Source organism: Mytilus californianus, unplaced genomic scaffold, assembly GCF_021869535.1.
Source record: "Mytilus californianus isolate M0D057914Y unplaced genomic scaffold, xbMytCali1.0.p SCAF_47, whole genome shotgun sequence".
Taxonomy (NCBI): Eukaryota; Metazoa; Mollusca; class Bivalvia; order Mytilida; family Mytilidae; genus Mytilus; species Mytilus californianus.
In genome coordinates this window covers 609327-628353 of record NW_026262698.1, presented here as the reverse complement: position 1 = coordinate 628353, position 19027 = coordinate 609327, and the positions used below count along the sequence as shown (strand labels likewise).

General features: G+C 32.5%; 1 protein-coding gene across 2 annotated transcripts in view; it reads left to right on the top strand.

Moving 5' to 3' along the window:
• Nucleotides 1-19027, top strand: part of LOC127700044 (uncharacterized) — a 57957-nt gene that overhangs the window by 34507 nt on the left and 4423 nt on the right. Inside the window, exons 6-19 of one of the 2 annotated variants that reach the window (XM_052203486.1) lie at nucleotides 1194-3772; nucleotides 6189-7983; nucleotides 8311-8432; nucleotides 9195-9279; nucleotides 10038-10166; nucleotides 10622-10730; nucleotides 11164-11255; nucleotides 11533-11795; nucleotides 13422-13460; nucleotides 13668-13798; nucleotides 15073-15257; nucleotides 15570-15757; nucleotides 16129-16198; nucleotides 17267-17377. In XM_052203486.1, coding sequence (XP_052059446.1) covers nucleotides 1194-3772; nucleotides 6189-7983; nucleotides 8311-8432; nucleotides 9195-9279; nucleotides 10038-10166; nucleotides 10622-10730; nucleotides 11164-11255; nucleotides 11533-11795; nucleotides 13422-13460; nucleotides 13668-13798; nucleotides 15073-15257; nucleotides 15570-15757; nucleotides 16129-16198; nucleotides 17267-17377 — 5898 coding nt within the window. The remainder of the gene's footprint in view (nucleotides 1-1193; nucleotides 3773-6188; nucleotides 7984-8310; nucleotides 8433-9194; nucleotides 9280-10037; nucleotides 10167-10621; nucleotides 10731-11163; nucleotides 11256-11532; nucleotides 11796-13421; nucleotides 13461-13667; nucleotides 13799-15072; nucleotides 15258-15569; nucleotides 15758-16128; nucleotides 16199-17266; nucleotides 17378-19027) is intronic. The other variant, XM_052203487.1, reaches the window with a different exon arrangement.

Sequence of the window (19027 nt, the reverse complement as noted above, 5' to 3'; positions counted from 1 at the left end):
ACATTGCTCGTTAAGTTATATTTCTTTTAACGATCTATTTAGCAGTATTATTTTATCCTTTATTTTAGTTTTTATCAATATGCTTGTAAATGCACAATTTTTCTCTTTTTAATCGATTTGCTTTAGACGTTGTAAAGAACTGCGTAGTTAATTCTAGTGTTTAAAACACTAGTGTCATAAAGTCAAAGGTATAATTCTAGTATTTAAAACACTTGTGCCATAAAGTCTAAGATATATATATATATATACGCCATTGGCAGTCAGCAGGGTTTAAGAAAATCAGTTGTTCGACCTGCTAGTCAAATGCGTTTTGTTAAAATATACTTTTTCACTCATTTGGTCTTTTGGAAAATGTTGTTTGTGCTGTATTTAGACCCCTCTACCAAGAAATTTGTTTTGCATGCACACGTATAAAAATTGCGGTTTTTATCCAACGCAATCATAGGTTTGAACGTTGTTTTCAATTTAGACTTGTGTGAATATATATATATATATATATATATATATATATATATTAGAAATGTTTTTTGGAAAAAAAAAATTATGAAGATATGGAAGCCGATTAGATATGAAAAAAAAAATAATAATTTGAATTCGCCTGTCCATACGAAAATGACAATTATTGACAACTAAGACCAAAACTGACCATAGATACTGTACCATGTTTTTAACGGTCATTGCATATTTGTCAGATAAAATTGAATATAAGCAATAGATTATATAAAAAAGAATGAAAAAAAAAACAAACCCAAATGATATCAGCATCTTTAGAAAAGTCTATTAAAAATATAAATGAATAAATTACGATGCAGAAAAAAAGTCAATGATGCAACAACCGCACATCACAAAAAAATGAAAACTGATTTTATACATCAAGTTTCAAAAGAAGGTTATATATTAGGTGGTATACTTCTATTATATACTGACTGTATTTACTGAATATATGAACTTAGTTCAGCTCCTAGAATCGTTACTTTTTTTTAGAAGGGAGAGACATGTATTCCGCAACCATAGAAAATTATTGAAAATATCATAAAAAAAATATTTTGAAATTATTTAAAAATAGCGCAAACATTAAAATAATGGCTTCATATACAATAGGCAACGTCAGAATCAATATCGATACGAGGATAAAAAATGTAATTATTTTATCTAGTAATGTAGATATTCAATGTTTTTTTGCTCTTTTTCAGGTATGAAACAGAAAACACAGAGTGATTCCGAATTATCAGACATTACGTCAGACGTTGATATGGAGGATGTTTCTATGCAATATTACCAAGGTGACGGAGTAGATACAGATGATGTCAGTGATGATTATTCCATGATGAGCATCGGAAGTAGTGATGACAGCAGACTTTACAGAAAACATCGTCCGCTTTCTTTAAATCTCAACCAATCCCAGAGTGCTACGTCATCAGATGACGATACCTCGGATAGTGCTTTAAGTACGGACACTGAAAATAGGCTAGCACCGTTTGCTTCGTTAGACGAGGCTCGTGTTGCGTTAGCGGCCAGTGCCTTTGCAGAAGAAATGAGAGACTTTAAAGGCGAATCATCCGAAGAAAGTTGGAATCACACTGAAAAGTCAGACTCTGAAGTTCACAGTGACAATAACAAATGTAGTCCACATGCACCAAGAAGTCCGAGTTGGAGAGAGGGTCTAGATAGTCCACCATTTTCTCCACGACGTAGGGATTCATATCCAGGAAAAAAACGAAACGTGACATCACCAGCGTCTTCCCCAAAAGAAAATCAGTTCAACTTTACAGAAGTTACTCCTCCTCCTGGACAATTTGCAAACTTTGAGCAACAAAACAAAACATTAACTCAATTGAAACAGAATGAGTATTTTGGTTCTGGATATTCTGCTGATAGTGGTTCAAACTCACCGGAAGATCAGTTAATCACTGATAGTAGTGATGATGAATTTATTTTTGCAAGGCGTGGAGATGAAATTATATTTTCTAATCACCGGGAAAAGATTGGCATTCCACAGTCAGCTGCAGTAATGGATCTTGCTTCTTTTGCCGCTTCCATTGCAAACGATACTGCTAATTTAACGCAAATGACAATATCTCCTACAAATTTGGATGCATATTCAATGGGAGATAACTATCGATTGTCTCCAGATTCACAGGACAGTAATGGAAGTTCTTCACCAGTTTCTCCTGGCATTTACGATAATCCGGTGATCCCAGAAGAACCAATAGAGCTAGCTGATCCCGCTTCAAAACCAATTGATTATCAAGGGAGCAGACGACAAAAGGCGAGACCACCATCTACCGACTGGTCCCCCGTTATCGATTTGTCACCAATTTTAGATGTTTCACCGTCTGTGGAAGAAGCTGAACAAGTAGATATGTTAGAAAAACAAGAAGAAGAAAGAAGGAGAAGGGAATCGCAAGAGGAAGACGAGGATGAAACAACGGATAAACAATATTTCAAACCGATAAATGAACAGGACGATTCTTTGGCATATTATGGATTAAAACGTTACGAACGAGTAGAAGATATCTGTAAGCTAGTGCAAAATAATAATGTTATAAATGGCGATCAATTAGAGCGTTGTGAAAAAGATGAAGGTGCGAAAAAGAAGGAAGAAATTTCTGAAATCCCTTTTTCATGTGTTTCACGAACAGATTCAACTGTTCAACAAGGAAGTGTTGTGACATCGACCCCTTCTGTATCGTGTGTTTTAGTCGATTCTAAAATGTCAAGCGAGAATAAAGATCCTTATCGAAATGTATACATTCAACCTACTCAAAACATGTCGACGGACCTGCCAATAAAGCAAAATGTGTCACATATGTCGACAAACGTGCCGATAAAGCAAGATGTGTCACCAACTCCTAAGCAAAGACGAAAATTGCCGGAACCCACACCGGAGATGGTGTCAGAATCTCGGAAGAAAAAGCCCCTCCCCCCATTACCAGTTGATGCAATAAAAGCAAAATCCTCACCGAAAAGAGTTGTTGATACTAAAACTATAGAGGAAAGTAAAGTTATTGACACAGCATCAGTAACAAAAGCAGTTGGTGTTCATTCAAGAGTTACTAAATCATCTTCTCTTGATGAAGCACCAAACAAACCGGTAAAGGTGTCAACCGTAGTAGAAAATAAAGATCATAAACAACCAGTTGATGTAAGAAAAATGGTTGAAAAACGGTCAAACTCTTTGGAATCTCATAAGTTCAATCCAAATATATCGGCAGTAGACGATGTAATTGAACCACTTAAACCAACTTCTAAGCTGGATTTGCACAAATCAGATAATATGACTAGGAGGATGAAACATACAACAAAATCAGACGATAAAATTAACAAGATATCTGATCGTAGTTCGGAAAATAGCTTACAGAGACAAGAATCCGAGGAAAGGCGTTTGAAAACGAAACACCTTAAAGCCAAACCTAATCCCTTACTAATTCAGCATATTGAAGCTGAGGAGTGTAATGTGTCCCCCCAATACAGAGTTTTAGATTCACCACCGAGTCCAGAATCTAGGTCATCATTGAAGCGTGATTATTCCGACAGTACATCGGTTTCGCCATCTTCGTCTCCAGATAGGGATTTATACATGTATCCATCTCCCGTAACACCTCCCGACTCTGATTCTTCTCCACCTAAACCGCATTCACCTTCATCACCGGGAACTGATTTTGACGATGACAATTTTATTATTAATAAAATCACACCCACGTCTGTAAAAGATTGGCATAAAGAAGTTTCACACACAAAGGTCAAAGATAAGGTCAAAACATTTGAACAGGTAATACGAAAATTATTCAAACACTCAGTGTAATTTACCAGGTAACTGAGTTTCATCGAAAAACCTCATGCTTACATTTTAATAATATGGCGTTATTTCCGACTGAAATGCAGTTATACGATGAATTATTCCTAAGTATAATTTTCTCAATTTAAAAATTCAAATTTCATCTATGGTCACGTAATTCATATTCATGCCTTTTTTATGTACTTAGTCAGGGATTTGTCAACATGCACAGTAGGGATGCATTTTTCTCTTTTTTATGAGTCATTGGTTTAATTTATTAAAAGACAAAATTGAAAAAAAAAGTTTCATGTATGGTCCATATGTTTAACAGACATAGGAATAATAATTCCTAAATTGGTTTAATTGTTCATTATATTTGCATTTATCATTTCTAATTTGTTTATCGTGTGTCGTCCTTTCGATGTATTTTTGTAGTTGTTGCATTTTTCATAGCTAATTAATGTAAAACAAATTATAATAAGCTGTATTTTATTATTTTTCAATCATGTATCTTTTTTCTTCGTGCCTAGTATAAGGCAGTGGTGAAACTGTAAAATATATCATTTGCATTATAGAGAGATCTTATTGATTTTAGGAGTTTTATGTATATTTCAGGAAATCGGCTAATTGAATAATGTAGATCCAACATCGTAATCAAAGTTTTTATTATGTTCCAGATAGTGTAGCAACAAATCAATCATTATTTCACTTCATTTTTAATAACGAAATACAACCGATTACATTGACATGAGATATAGACGGTATCCGAAGAAATTTTTATGGGGGAAGGGGGGCATTTTTTTTAGTTGTAATCTCTGTCCTGCCTTTCTATTTTTCACTCTATTCGGTCCTGCCTTTTTTTTATTTGTTTATCCTGACTTTTTTTACATAAATTGTCATCCTTCCTTTTTTTTTGCCAAGTTGCTCATCCTCCCTTTTTTTTACTCAAAACTCCTGTCCTGCCTTTTTTTTCAAATTTCATCCTAGCAACCCCCCCCCCCCCCCCCCCATAAAAATCAAATGGTAGCTCTCTTAACTTGAGCATTTAAATCAACCCCCGGAATCGTTTTGGGTTCGAGTAGATCTGTCTTTAGTTTTGTGTGTAATGACTTGTAGACTATTGATTCTCATTTTATCCTCTGAGCATGAGTTGTCTCTCTTTTCAACTTACACGTTTAATTGCCTGCTATGTACAGTTTATTTCTTATTCTTCATGATAATTTGTAACAGTTGTTTAACAGGTTTAAAATAATACCGCGAGATTCCGAAAAAAATCACACAAAAATCTCTTTGTGCTTTGACCACAACTCACCCTTTTTACCTCCAAACGATCGTTTTTAATATCATCTGTGAAAGTCTAATAAGAACAGTATTACCTTTATTAAGCTGTATTTTTTACTCTCTATAACGTTTCATCTAACTTACCAGGCTTATAATTTAGTGCGCCCGACTGCACAAAACTTTGCACTGGCGCTTGAATCAAAACAGTTTGAATACCAAATCAAATACGAAGTTGAAGCATTAAAATTCAAAAATCCTAAAATGTTTCTCCAAATCTGTCTAAGGCATACTTTGGCTGGGGTTTGAAATACCTTAAGTGTTTCGAATAAATAATCATCTTATAAACAGTAAATTCACAGAAAAATTGAAAGTTAAAATCGATATACTAATTTTTATCTAATGATCGATATGATGTCGAAAGGTTTGAATTCTGGCAATCCAGTCATTTGTCCAAGGATTCTCGTAAATAGTTTTGTATTGTTTTTAGTTTGATATTGTTGTGTACGAATGCGTTGCGAATAGTTTCAGAGCAGTTTTGAGCTTGTCATAAATTTGATGTTTTTTATCAGGCAGCTTAGACTAATGGGTAGTTTTTGTTCACACCATAACTTCGTTTCTTGATATACACACTTAGATATATTTGTGAAAGTGTGTTTTTACCTTAGGACAATTCTGATGTAAGTTAGTTTTACTTCTTCAAATCATCTGAATATTATCTTCATTAGTAATATTAATAGCTTTAGTTTGCATAGCGACGAAGTCGACTACGTTTATAAAGGTCGAACAAATGCAGGACATGTACTTATAACCTCTTTATACAGAAAGAATGCATTGAAAACAGTGTGTAAGGATGAAATGGAAAGTTCACAATTAAGCATTGCTTTTTTTTCAAAGATACACTATTACAAATTGTGTTTCAAATGAAGCTTTGGATAATTATAAGAAGATGTGGTATGAGTGCCAATGAGACAACTCTCCATCCAAGTCACAATTTGTAAAAGTAAACCTTAATAGGTCAAAGTACGGCCTTCAACACGGAGCCTTGGCTCACACCGAACAGCAGAATTGGTCTGTAATTCTTGGATTGATTGCATAAAAATAATACGAACATTTTCTAATTATTTTACAGATTTCAGCCACAGAACAAAAGAAAGGAAGACGAAAGCTACCACCTATTCCTTTGACAGAGGAAATACCTAGTAGAACGAAAGGCCAAAATAATGTTCATAAAAAGCAGCATTTAAAACAAGATCACAAAAGAAAACCTAGAGGTTATGCAACTCCTTCATCCACGAGCGATGAATCTATGAATGAAGACGACATAGAAGTTGCCATGTTTACAAGACATCGTAAGAATATGAATAACTTAGACAAACCTACTCTTGACAAATGGAACGGAAATTATCTTCCATCTGAGGTATCATACAGTGATAAAAATATCAAAGAATTGTATAATGAAGATATTAAAGCGAATATTCCAGCTATTGCCTGTGCTGGCGAGAAAGTTACAAATGTCGAGAGAAATATTGACCAATATTTAAAGGATAAAGACGAAACAGATGCAATTATTGATTCAATGATTAATATTTATGGAGCTCCAATTACACAAGCTATGAAATCGTTGAAAAGAAGATTACAGGATGAACTGAGACGTGTAACGGAAGGGAGACGTACAAGAATTGAAGAACTTGAGGAGATACGTGCATTACAAATGCAAATAGGAGAATTAAAGCTTAGCAGGGAATATGCTAAATTACAAGCAAAAAGAACTCTTTCACCAAAAACAAGTAAGCAACCAACAAATCAAAATGGTAAAAAACGTGTTCCTACGTCACCGCAAGTAGCTCCACGTAAATCTAGGCATAAACGGCAATCTTCTGATCCTATGATTTCGAAATTTTCACCCATTAAAGAGGACAAAGATATTGAGGGAGATATGCAAATCAAAGGCAAGGATCACAAAGAGACATCTCTATTTAGACTTGTAGCAGATGACAGTAGCCTTTCTGGATTGAGTGACACGGATAGCACGCGATCGGAACCGATAATGGATGTTAGACAACAAACAATACCTATTCATACAAAAATGTCTGTGCAACCTAAAGAAAGTACAAAATTTCAGGGACGGAATGTTTATTCAAAAGTATTACGACCAGATATGAAACCAAAAAGTCATTCCGAAACTCACATTCCAGAACGTGTTCAAAACAAACCTGCTCTTTTAGACTTGTCCGATGACGAGGAAAGAAAAGCTAGAGAACAAAGAAAATTACAACTTCAAAACGAAATTGAACGACGTAAAAGGCAATTAGAAGAGACAAGTAAGCTTCAAAATGAACTTTTCCAGTTAACGCGTAGCGGTCAAGTGATGGCTCATAGTTATGACGATATTCCCAAAAAGTCTACAAATATGTATGCAATTATGCGACCAATCCCTACGGGTATCATAAAACCTTTGGATGATGATGATTCAGATGAAGATAAAGATTCTCAACAAGGACGCTGGGAAACAGAAACCAGTTATAGTTCATCAGAATATCTGGCTCACAAACAAGAACGGACCAAGCGAAGTCGAGGACCAGATCTTAGTGCACATTCAAGTCCGTATATATATCAAGGAAATGTTGAAGATAAAAAAGAAGTAAGGCCTGGTAAACAAAAAGTTGATTTTTATTTACGGCCTCATCATGGGAATGACCTTAGCATGCACAGTAGTGTTACTTTACCCGAACTTCATACGAAACAAGCAGAATATGTATCTGCAACGGGTGGTGCTTTTTCCGATACTGAAGCTAGCCCACCTAGTGATTCTACACCTGCAATGCCTCTTCTTGACGACGTCAAGGCACGTTCGCGGAAGATAATTCATGAAATAGGCACTGGTAGTCGACCTGTTTCAGCAGAGTATAATATCACTAGTGATGGTAAGAAACTGCTATGAGCAAAACATTTTTTATTAATAATAATAATAATAATAATAATAATAAGTAAATATCTCTAATATTTGAACATGGATATTGATTCAGCCTCCTTGATTTTTTCTAAATAAAACGTTCGTAATGTTGAAATGGCATAATAAATTATGTTATGCAGTCATGATGCTTTCAATTAGGATGATCTAAGCAACTGTAATAAATATATACTTAAAATAGAGTAAGAAAACACATATTGTATTAGAGATGTCTATTATCCAAAGCGTAGCAATATAAGGTATATCATGAATAGCTATATAGCTGGATCTCTTTGTTTAGACCTGTTAAATGGTATGCACCGTGTTGAAAGCGACAACAGTGTTGATGCTGATGAACCGTTGATGAAACACAAGCTTGAAGGTGGTGTTACAATATTGAAACAAAAAGACAGAAAGAAACAGGTAACGTTTTAACACTAACATGATTATCAAAACCTACGTATTGAAATATATCCATTATAGGAATATTGTAAGTAGTAGTTTCAATTTGTACATTTATACCTGATCGTGTTTTAATTGCTGTTAATAAGATCGAACTCATATTATCAAAGTGTTTGTCCCATCGTGACTCATGTACTAAATATTACAATGTATTAATGTATTAATGAAATAATCCGTACGAGCGAGTGTAAAAAGTCTCCATTTGACGTGTTTATTTCCTTCCCGGTCATTCGACCTATAATTTGTTAAGATCGTCGTAAAATTGATTCACAAATTAATGACTCACTATTCAGTCGCAAAGAGATATGATATACCATCTTTTAAAATATCTCTACAAATTACTGGCCAGTTAACTGATACAGATGACACTTACTTGTTCTATTTTTCAATACTTTAATCCATTGATAGATGTCATGGTAGCCACTGATTAATTTAATCACAAGGTTTGAAAAAGCGACCGAGGCATTTTCCCCCATCCATTTCTGACCGATTCTCGGACAATATTTTATTTTGAGATTTGTTTAAGGTGAAGACAAGGCAGTTGAAAATGCATTGCAGTATTCTTATTTTGGGGATTTAACAAAATATGAATACACATATAAAAGAAATGCATGGATTGCTTGAAACAAAACATTAATTAACTAATTTATGACTAGCAGTACCTGAGTGTTGTTTTGAAAAAAAATAATAAAGTGAAGACGTTAAATTGACTATATTTTGCAGCCTGCGCCAGCACCAAGGAGAAAGTATGACCTTGGAATAAAAAGGATACTGCTGACGCGTGATCCGAAGGATAAATCAATTAAAGGTATTTCAATCTGAATAAAAACAATTAAAAGCATTTTTATTTATCTCTTTTCATTCGATATTTAGATTTAAGCATTTCGGACGGACAACGATATATATTGAACTTTGAGGCATGTTAATTCGCAAACGATTATATAATAAAAACGTATCTTCATTTAAACGACATGGATGAGGTTCGAATACAAAATATAGGAAAATAGGCAAAAAAAAAAAAGAATAAAAAATAATCGGTTGCTAAAATATAAGGTATAGAGAATGTTGGGCCAAAAAATATTGAGTAAAGAAAAATGGTGGCTAAAACTGTTAAAGAATACAAAAATGAAGACCCCTTCCCTCATCTAGACCTTCGAATAGGATATTTGTGGATGAAGAAAAACAATAAAACCCTTTTTTATAAAATGTTCTTTGTTAACGTACACACCTTTCGTGTAATATTTTTGTTGTTGTAAGATTTACCTGGCAATGTAATGGTATATTTGACGTTTTCATGTGGTCAATAACATTTTCATATTACATCAATATGCTCCATTAATATTGCAAATAAATTTTTAATATTTGTATTTATATAATAAAACTATAATTCAGAGTGGTTTTTACTTTCAACAAATATATTTATGTTTTAAATTTAACAAATAATTGAACGTGTCTTATCAAAGAGATTTCAAAGATTTACAAAGTATCCTGTCTCTAGACAAGAAAGCAGAACACTTGAATAAGCAATGAATCTCATTAGCGTCTTCCTTATTCCATCTTTTAAAGCTGGTAATGGTATAGGGATGAAAATAGTGGGTGGCAAAACAGTCAAAGGAACGACTGAATCTGGTGCTTTTGTTACCGCAATTTTTCCTGGTGGGGTTGCTGACCAACTGCACGGAGAACTCAAAGAAGGTAAACATTTAAGTTATCTCAACACATGTTTAATATTGTAAATTGTTAAAACTAGCCAAATCTATAATATATATCTTATTGATTAGATGCACACAAAATTGAAAAAAGACAAACACAACAAAAGCAAAGATTTGATAATGACGTTTCATATAGCTTAACATGCCTTATAAACAGAAACAAGTTTTGGAAACCTACAGAAAAGAATTCAAATTTGCCTTCGATAAGTCATTTAAGGAGACATATTCTTCTGCTACATCGCATTCAATAAGCCATCTTTCCAATATTTAAACTACTGACATGTCGTGGGTGTTTAGATTTAGTTTTCTCAATGGAAGGCAAATTATATTATATTTGATGATAAGACTTATTCAGTATTTTCAAATTCAGATATTGTTCTATTTTTAAATAACTTATTTTAAAAATCCATAATGCTTGCTTGTTCTGTCTTATATTAGGTGATCAAATCCTTGAATGGAATGGTATTGAATTATCCAACAAGACATACGAGGACGTACAAAGAATTATCAATACTCCAAATGTAGAGATAGAACTTGTTGTGAAACCGTAAGTATTTCATTTTCAAGTACATGTAGGATTTAAATTGGATTTTGAGACATATAATACACGGTTTTAAATAAATTGAAACTAATATTCGTTATGGTAGATATTTTGCTATTACACAATGTATGACAAGGAAATGTCAAAAATATATGTAATGGAAACAAACATAATTTGCAACTTAGATGCGCATCTGGTGCAGTACAATGGGTACCGTTAATGTTATAAAAGCTTGGTATGTGATAAAGACCAATATCTAATATTGACCTAATTGCATTGGTTTGTTTGATAGATCTCTCATTGACACACCATGTATGCGTATTCAGACCGTCGCGATGAATTTTCCAATCAAGTATACTTTGCTTAATATAATAGGTTGTCATTTTTGAAAATAATAATAATGTGAAAATGAAGAAAGTAGTTGTAATTTATTTTTTAGATCTGCTCATCATGCCAAATCAATTGACAAATCTAAAGGAGGTCGTAATGCAGCATATGACAACATGGAATATGTTGCAGATGAAGTTTACGGTAAATTAACGTTTGTAATATTTATTTGCAATACTACTGGAATTTTGTACTTCAGAAAGATTCTAATTCTTTCCAATTACTTAGACAAAAAATGTTTTCCCTTTTAACAAGAGAACTATCAATTGATAAAAAGTATTATATAGATTTTTTTCGTTTGTTTCGTTATATATCAATATGAAAAAAAAGAATGTAACCTTTAAATTGGAGAATATGTATTTAAAGGTAAAAAGCTTAATCTATGATCAAAATGTACTGATGTGATTTAATTTTGTATCAGAAAAATGTCTTAAGTCAAACCAAGGAGTTGATCCAAAACAGTTGGCAGCACAGTTAGAAGGTATAAGAGAGGGCGAGTCATTAGCTGGATCTCAACCAGAATCTCAGTCATCATCTCAACATGACGAATACGTCACCCCAAGCCTTTCGTCGCCTTCAAATTCATCACAAACATCTACTTCATCTGATAGAAATAGATCAAAGGATTTGAGGGAAATAAAGAAAGAAATGAAAGATGCAAAGGCAAATACAAATGCAGAAAAGGCATGTACAACTATATGATACATAAAAAGGAAAAAAAAAATAAATCGCAAAAAATACCGACAAGTACAGCAAACCGTCTCAACCATCAACAAACAACTCCTCAAACAAAAACATACATACAAACAAAGACAAAGAGCAATTGACAATACATGGTCTAAATAGCCTGACAAGTAAAAAATGTGGTGAGGTTGAAAACAATTCAAACATACCAGGCTTATAGTTTGTTACGCCGGACGAATACGACTCATCAGTGACGTTGATAAAAAAAAAAGGTGGAAGGCAAAAATGATTGATTGATTGATTGATTGATTGGTGTTTAACGCCACTTTCAACACTATTGTGCTATTTCGTGGCGGTCAGTTTTTATTGGTGGAGGAAGCCGGAGTGCCCGGAGAGAACCACCGACCTTCGGTAGGAAAACTGACAACCCTAGTCAATTAAGATTGGAGTCGAGTGCACCTGCCCCATGCGGAATTCGAACTCACAACCTCAGTGTTGACTGGTTAGTGATACAGTAGTTCGACTACTTAGACCACTCGGCCACAGAGGCCCCGGAAGGCAAAAATGAAACACGAAATTGAAATGCATGATAATTCCAAAATCCAAAAATGTTGTACCAAATACAATTAAGGCTATCCAATTATACCTTGGAGTAGAAAACCGTAGTGTTTCGAATAATTCAAAGTTTTATAACAGAAAATTTACAGATAAATACATTATTAATGATATTTCATATCAACACAAAGTGCGGGCTATTTGGCTGATGATACCCCTGGGGACGAAATGTCCTCCAGTATTGTAAAACCAGTGTTAAGTTCACACAAACTTTCCCATTAGCCTATAGCAATTATTTCATTACCCCCTTTGCCTATAATATTTATTTTATTATCTACAGTTTTCTTAAAATTAATGATAATCCAAGTTGTGGTTTGTAATGCATATCGTATGAAGTCAATGTTTACCGTGACATTGAAATGAAACAACGCGAAACATGCAAGAAAGGAAAATACAGAAATCGGTGTGAAAGATTTACTGTTTCGGGAGAAGATTATCTACGTCAGAGATGACCTTTTTAATTTGATGGCGGTTGTTCGTTTTGACTCAGAAATTAGTTAACAAATGAAAATGAAAAGACAATATTCGTAAAAATGTTATTTGAAAAAATTGTAAACAAATAAAAAACGAATATCATGTTTTCTTTAAGCTAGTAATTGTCATCGTCACGAATATTAACGAGCTCTTTAAACCAGATCAGTTCTCTTACAGTTAATTAAATCAAACGAACAATCTGGAAAACCACAGGAATGTGGTTCTATGTATCATTTGAATGTCAGCTATCAAATAGTCAATTCTGGAATACATAAGACAATCTTGTTTTATAATCAATTAAAGTGACCAAATTTTCGAAATTATGAATATGAGTAGTAGATTGTATTAAGCAAACCAAAACGTTGCTTTTTTATAGATTGTTCTCTACTAAGGTGACCAAAATGCCATACAGATTGAATTATTTTTGTGTTTAGATCATTTAATTTTGAATTGTGAAAAGGCTGAAGATAGGGATGCGCGTTTGTTTCCTTTGATTTAGATTTAGATTTATTTTGGGAAATTTTTACATATTTCTAGGGTATTCAAAATGTGTGTGGAACCATGGGAGAAATACAGGTAAGAATTATATACAGACAGTCATGCAAAAAAAGTATTATTGTTTTGATAACTAACAGGAAATTTTTAATTCTTCAAAAATGTATTCTTTATGCCAAGTATCATTGATTGTTCAGATTTCCCCTCTACTGCTGGTAATTTTTATCCTCATTATTATTATTAAATTGGTATATACATTGCTTCCAGATTGATTAATTTAAATTTCAGTTACAACTGAGTCATGATGATTATGACAACACTCTAAATGTTCACTTGATACAAGCCAGAAACCTGATGCCAAAAGATATTAATGGATTATCTGACCCTTTTGTCAAGATATACTTACTTCCAGGCAGATGGTAAATAACATTCTTTTGTCAAAAAAAACTTACTTCCAGGCAGATGGTAAATAACATTCTTTTGTCAAAATATACTTACTTCCAGGCAGATGGTAAATAACATTCTTTTGTCAAAATATACTTAATTCCAGGCAGATGGTAAATAACATTCTTTTGTCAAAATAAACTAACTTCCTGGCAGATGGTAAATAACATTCTTTTGTCAAGATATACTTACTTCCAGGCAGATGGTAAATAACATTCTTTTGTCAAGATATACTTACTTCTAGGCAGATGGTAAATAACATTCTTTTGTCAAAATATACTTACTTCCAGACAGATGGTAAATAACATTCTTTTGTCAAAATATACTTACTTCCTGGCAGATGGTAAATAACATTCTTTTGTCAAGATATACTTACTTCAAGGCAGATGGTAAACAACATTCTTTTGTCAAGATATACTTACTTCCAGGCAGATAGTAAATAACATTCTTTTGTCAAGATATACTTACTGCCAGGCAGATAGTAAATAACATTCTTTTGTCAAAATATACTTTCTTCCAGGCAGATGGTAAATAACATTCTTTTGTCAAAATATACTAACTTCCAGGCAGATAGTAAATAATATTCTTTTGTCAAGATATACTTACTTCCAGGCAGATGGTAAATAACATTCTTTTGCCAAAATATACTTACTTCCAGGCAGATAGTAAATAACAACCTTTTGTCAAGATATATTTACTTCCAGGCAGATGGTAAATAACATTCCTTTCTTTTCCCGTTTTGTTATTCGGAAAAGAAGACTGTCATATAAGTGAGAGGTTTAGCTAGCTATAAAACCAGGTTTGATCCACCATTTTCTACATAAGAAAATGCCTGTACCAAGTCAGGAATATGACAGTTGTTATCCATTCGTTTGATGTGTTTGAGCTTTTGATTTTGCCATTTGATAATGGACTTTCCGTTTTGAATCTTCCTCGGAGTTCGGTATTTTTGTGATTTTACTTTTTACTAAATGTGGAATATCTACGAAGAATACCTTATGAGTATTATAATTAAGCATATTTTAGTTGATTTACAAGACTACTTACAATAGTTGTTAAAGTAAATTTATAAATTGCCAAAGACAAAATTTAATGTAACGAATGTATATTTCATGAATTTTATATTGACATCTTTCATAAATAATCATTACCAACTAGATTTATATTTAAAAAAAAAAGATATATAGGAAAAACTGTCGTTTGTATCTTTGATTTTTCAAATACCACTGACGAAATAAATATTTTGTAGTCTGGAAAATAAGAGAAGATCGAAACATATATCACGAACTTTGAATCCCCAGTGGCATCAAACAGTAATGTTTCAAGATTTACATCGAGAGGAACTTCAGAATAAAATGTTAGAAATAACAGTCTGGGATTATGACAGATTTAAAACGAATGATTTCCTTGGAGAAGTTATCATTGATTTGTCGGGTATGTGTTGTATTAAATATTTGATTTTTCTACACATTTGAAACAATTTTTTAACGAAAAATTATAATTCATTTGTTGGATAAGTGTTGCTTTATTTCATTTTAATTTTTTTGAACAAAGTACGTTTTAACAATATCTATGTATTTATGAAAACTAGGTAAAACAATGCTTGAAGGAACAAGATTTAGAAACAAAAATATAAAATCATATTTTATGTTACAATTACACATGAGTCCTTCAAATTCTGAAAAAAAAATTGTTAAGCACTACAAACAGATAATAAAAGCATCGTATAATTACCTTTAATTTTAGTCAATGGTGTGATGGATAATATGCCACATTGGTATCTTTTACGAGAACATGACGTCACAACAGGTGTAGAATTACCCAAGCCTACACTATTACCAGCTGACATACGTGGTGCATCAGACATGAAACTGTGTGCATCACCAAACCTGTATTGTAACTCTCAGGGATCACCCAAACCAAATCGTCAGAAGGTAAGAAGGTTTATCAGTATATTAATTTGGACTATTTAGACGTTAACATTCACTTAAATAATGAGCTTTCAAAAATTTTACAAGAATGTCATTATTCATTTCGAGAGCTAGATGAGTAATAGAAAAAGACTCTATCACTTTCTTAGAATAAGATATTTAACGCATAATTAATTTGCGCTTATAATACAAAGTAAATGTAACACTGCAAATTTTAATTATATAATAATAATTATATTTGTATAACAATTATAACGATTCTTTACGAAATTAAATGAGAAAAGACATATAATCATGACAAAAAAACAACAATTGATGAAGACACGTGACAATGTAACAAATTGTACTAAAGTAATAAATATTTTTTTTTCAAGCTCCCGACAAGCAAAAGTGAAGGAATGGGACGACGTAGACGTTCGTTAGGGACACTGACTGATACGGATCGTATGTATATAGTGCACAAGTTGCTTAAATGCTTAAATCCCTTGGCTTAATGCTTAGCTTATGTCATATTTCATGTTACGTTCAACATCATCTTGCTGTATTTAGGTCATGTTAAATATATTTTCTGGTTCCCTGATACTGACTTCTAATAACTGATGAGGGAAGAGGTAACTGTTAACGTCGTCTGGTATTTGTATACCATTGTGTACTTTTATTTATTAAAAATAAGGAGATAATAAAAAGAGCCACAAAATCGTATAAATTAAAGACGGACATGCAACACCATGGATAAAAGGAACAAGAGAAAAAAGACAAACAGTGGAATTTACAAACAAATCGCAGATGTTAGATACTTTAAAGAATATGTCAAATTTCAATTTAGTCTTTTCTGACACGGACTTTATCGTTGTTCAATAGATTCTATTTTGGGTATATCTGGAAGTTCTCGCAAGCTGTCGTTATCCCTTTTAATACGTCCTTTGTATGCATTAGTGAAATGTATTTGACGACCAACAAGGACAAATATATTCCTGGAAAACTGAAATTTACCATGTAAAACTACATCAAATAGCGCAATAAAATTGAGTATTTAAACTCCGTTGGATTTGTCGTTCTTTGATCAGTTTCCAGCTGTAATATATCAACAAGGCGGATTTATTACAAGTTGATTGTATTTTTGTGTGGCATATATGAATAATAGGAAACATACAAGGCAGAGGTGATTTTATTTTGATATCTCGACGGTATCCGAGAACTAGGAAATCTATTTGTCATGGTCTGTATATGTAAATTAATGAAATTAGAATTAATTCATGCAAATTATGAATGTTTGTTTTTCCAAATTATTAAATAAATCTTTAAAAATAATAATTAAGAATTAAACAGTAAGTAGTATACATAACATCATAGTTTTATCTAGAATGAATTCTACACACTAATATATGATATTTTATGTCAGCTTTATTATTGAAACTATGCACTGCATTTATATGTATTATCTGTAACTTATTGTAAAATTAGGCTTACTGTACAAACTGTACAAAGCATACATTTACTTCCTCTCTGTAGGTCTTTCTGCCTCTGACTCCACAGACGTGTCTTCTGCACACTCTTCACCTCTCCTACGACACAACTCAAATGACATGCCACTAACTGCGGCACTCACTACGTCACATCCTGGTAACGTAACCCATTGTTTCAGTGGTGTGTCGCACGTCATGTTCTTAGCACGCCATTTCCTCCAGAGAATTCGTTCTACTCGCATTTCCCGTCGGCTTACTTTCAAGAAAAAAAATGATGAAAGGTTATTGTTAAATGACTGTTGTTTGCCGTTCTCTATCATTTCTATTATTTCAAGATTTTTTCACCTTTCTGCTTGAATCATATATTATGAATTATTTGTGAATCAATTTCATTTCTTTAAAGCCGTTTGAAATTATGATTTGGATATTTGAAATCTTTCAGTCTTTTTTCTTGAATGATATGAATATAGAACCCTGAAGACATTTTTGTTAGTAGTTTGTTCAGCATGAACTTTGTATGACGTTATTGAATCAAGTATTGTTTTCATATGTATTCAATGTATAATAAATTGATTTCGGATAGACTAGAACACTGGTTAAAAGAACATATATACAACAGCATGTGTTAAATACAATACTTTGTAATCATCTTAGTCACAATGATAATGAAAACTAGTTTAATTTATGTTGTTGAATGTTTGCATGTATATGTAATTGAGATCTGTATGTAATGCATATTTAGATTTAAGTCAATACACAACTTTTTATGTGATAATAAAAATGTTTTTTATTCCGAATAGTTCTATATAATTTGAGTATAAAACTTCAGTTACCAATTTTATTCTTTTGAAAACCAATTAATCAAAAAGAAAGTACTAACATATTTTATTTAGGAAAAAAGAATGAAGTTTCAATAAAGATGTTAAGTATTGATGCAACATAAAGTTGACAAAGCCTTTATTAAAAAAATGATATATGAAAAATTATAAACGATACTACACTCATGATAATAGAAGAAATATTTCCATGTATTTTTTTTTAATTTTTACAACATAAAACACAGCTTCTGTTTAATAGAATTATTTAACGAGAGTATTTAACTGATTGTTGCTTATATCTTGAAACTGTCGAACATTTTTTTTCCCGAAATAGTTTTTGAAAGAGTTTGGCAATATATAATCTCAAATCACTGTACTTAAACATCGTATCCATGGAATGCTATGTTTGTGTATGCCCTCCCCCATTAAAAAAAATATCAAATTTTATGTCTGAGTGAAAACGACACAAATCAGTGTGTGTGCATTTTATGACAATCTAATGATCGTAGGAAGTAAAAGAAATGCTGACTTTTGAAATCTGGTATTGTTCTTTATTTTTTATTTCAATTTACAATTACAATTGCGAATGTTTTTTCTTTACCTACGTCTTTTGTTAAGCAATATTAGGTGGTATAGAAAAATGACTGGAACAATAGCAGGTGCAGCAACAAATGTTGGGTTTATATTTTTGGAGTTTGCACGAAGTGTTTATAATATGGCGAATTTTTAGTGTTGCCGGGTTCGTTGGATTAGGCAGATGTGTGTAACAATTGGCATCTGTTTATAATAATCAACTCCTCTTACAGTTTTCAAACGAATTCGGTAACACACAACAGAAAAATTGGACACGTATGAAAGTCGTTCACCTTATTATATTACGGAATTGTTTGAAAAATTCCCTTCTTTTTAAAAAAAATAGGTACTTAGTAATTTCGCAGCAAAAGACTACTAGTTTGTGTAATTAACCCCTCCTGCAATTTTCAACCTAG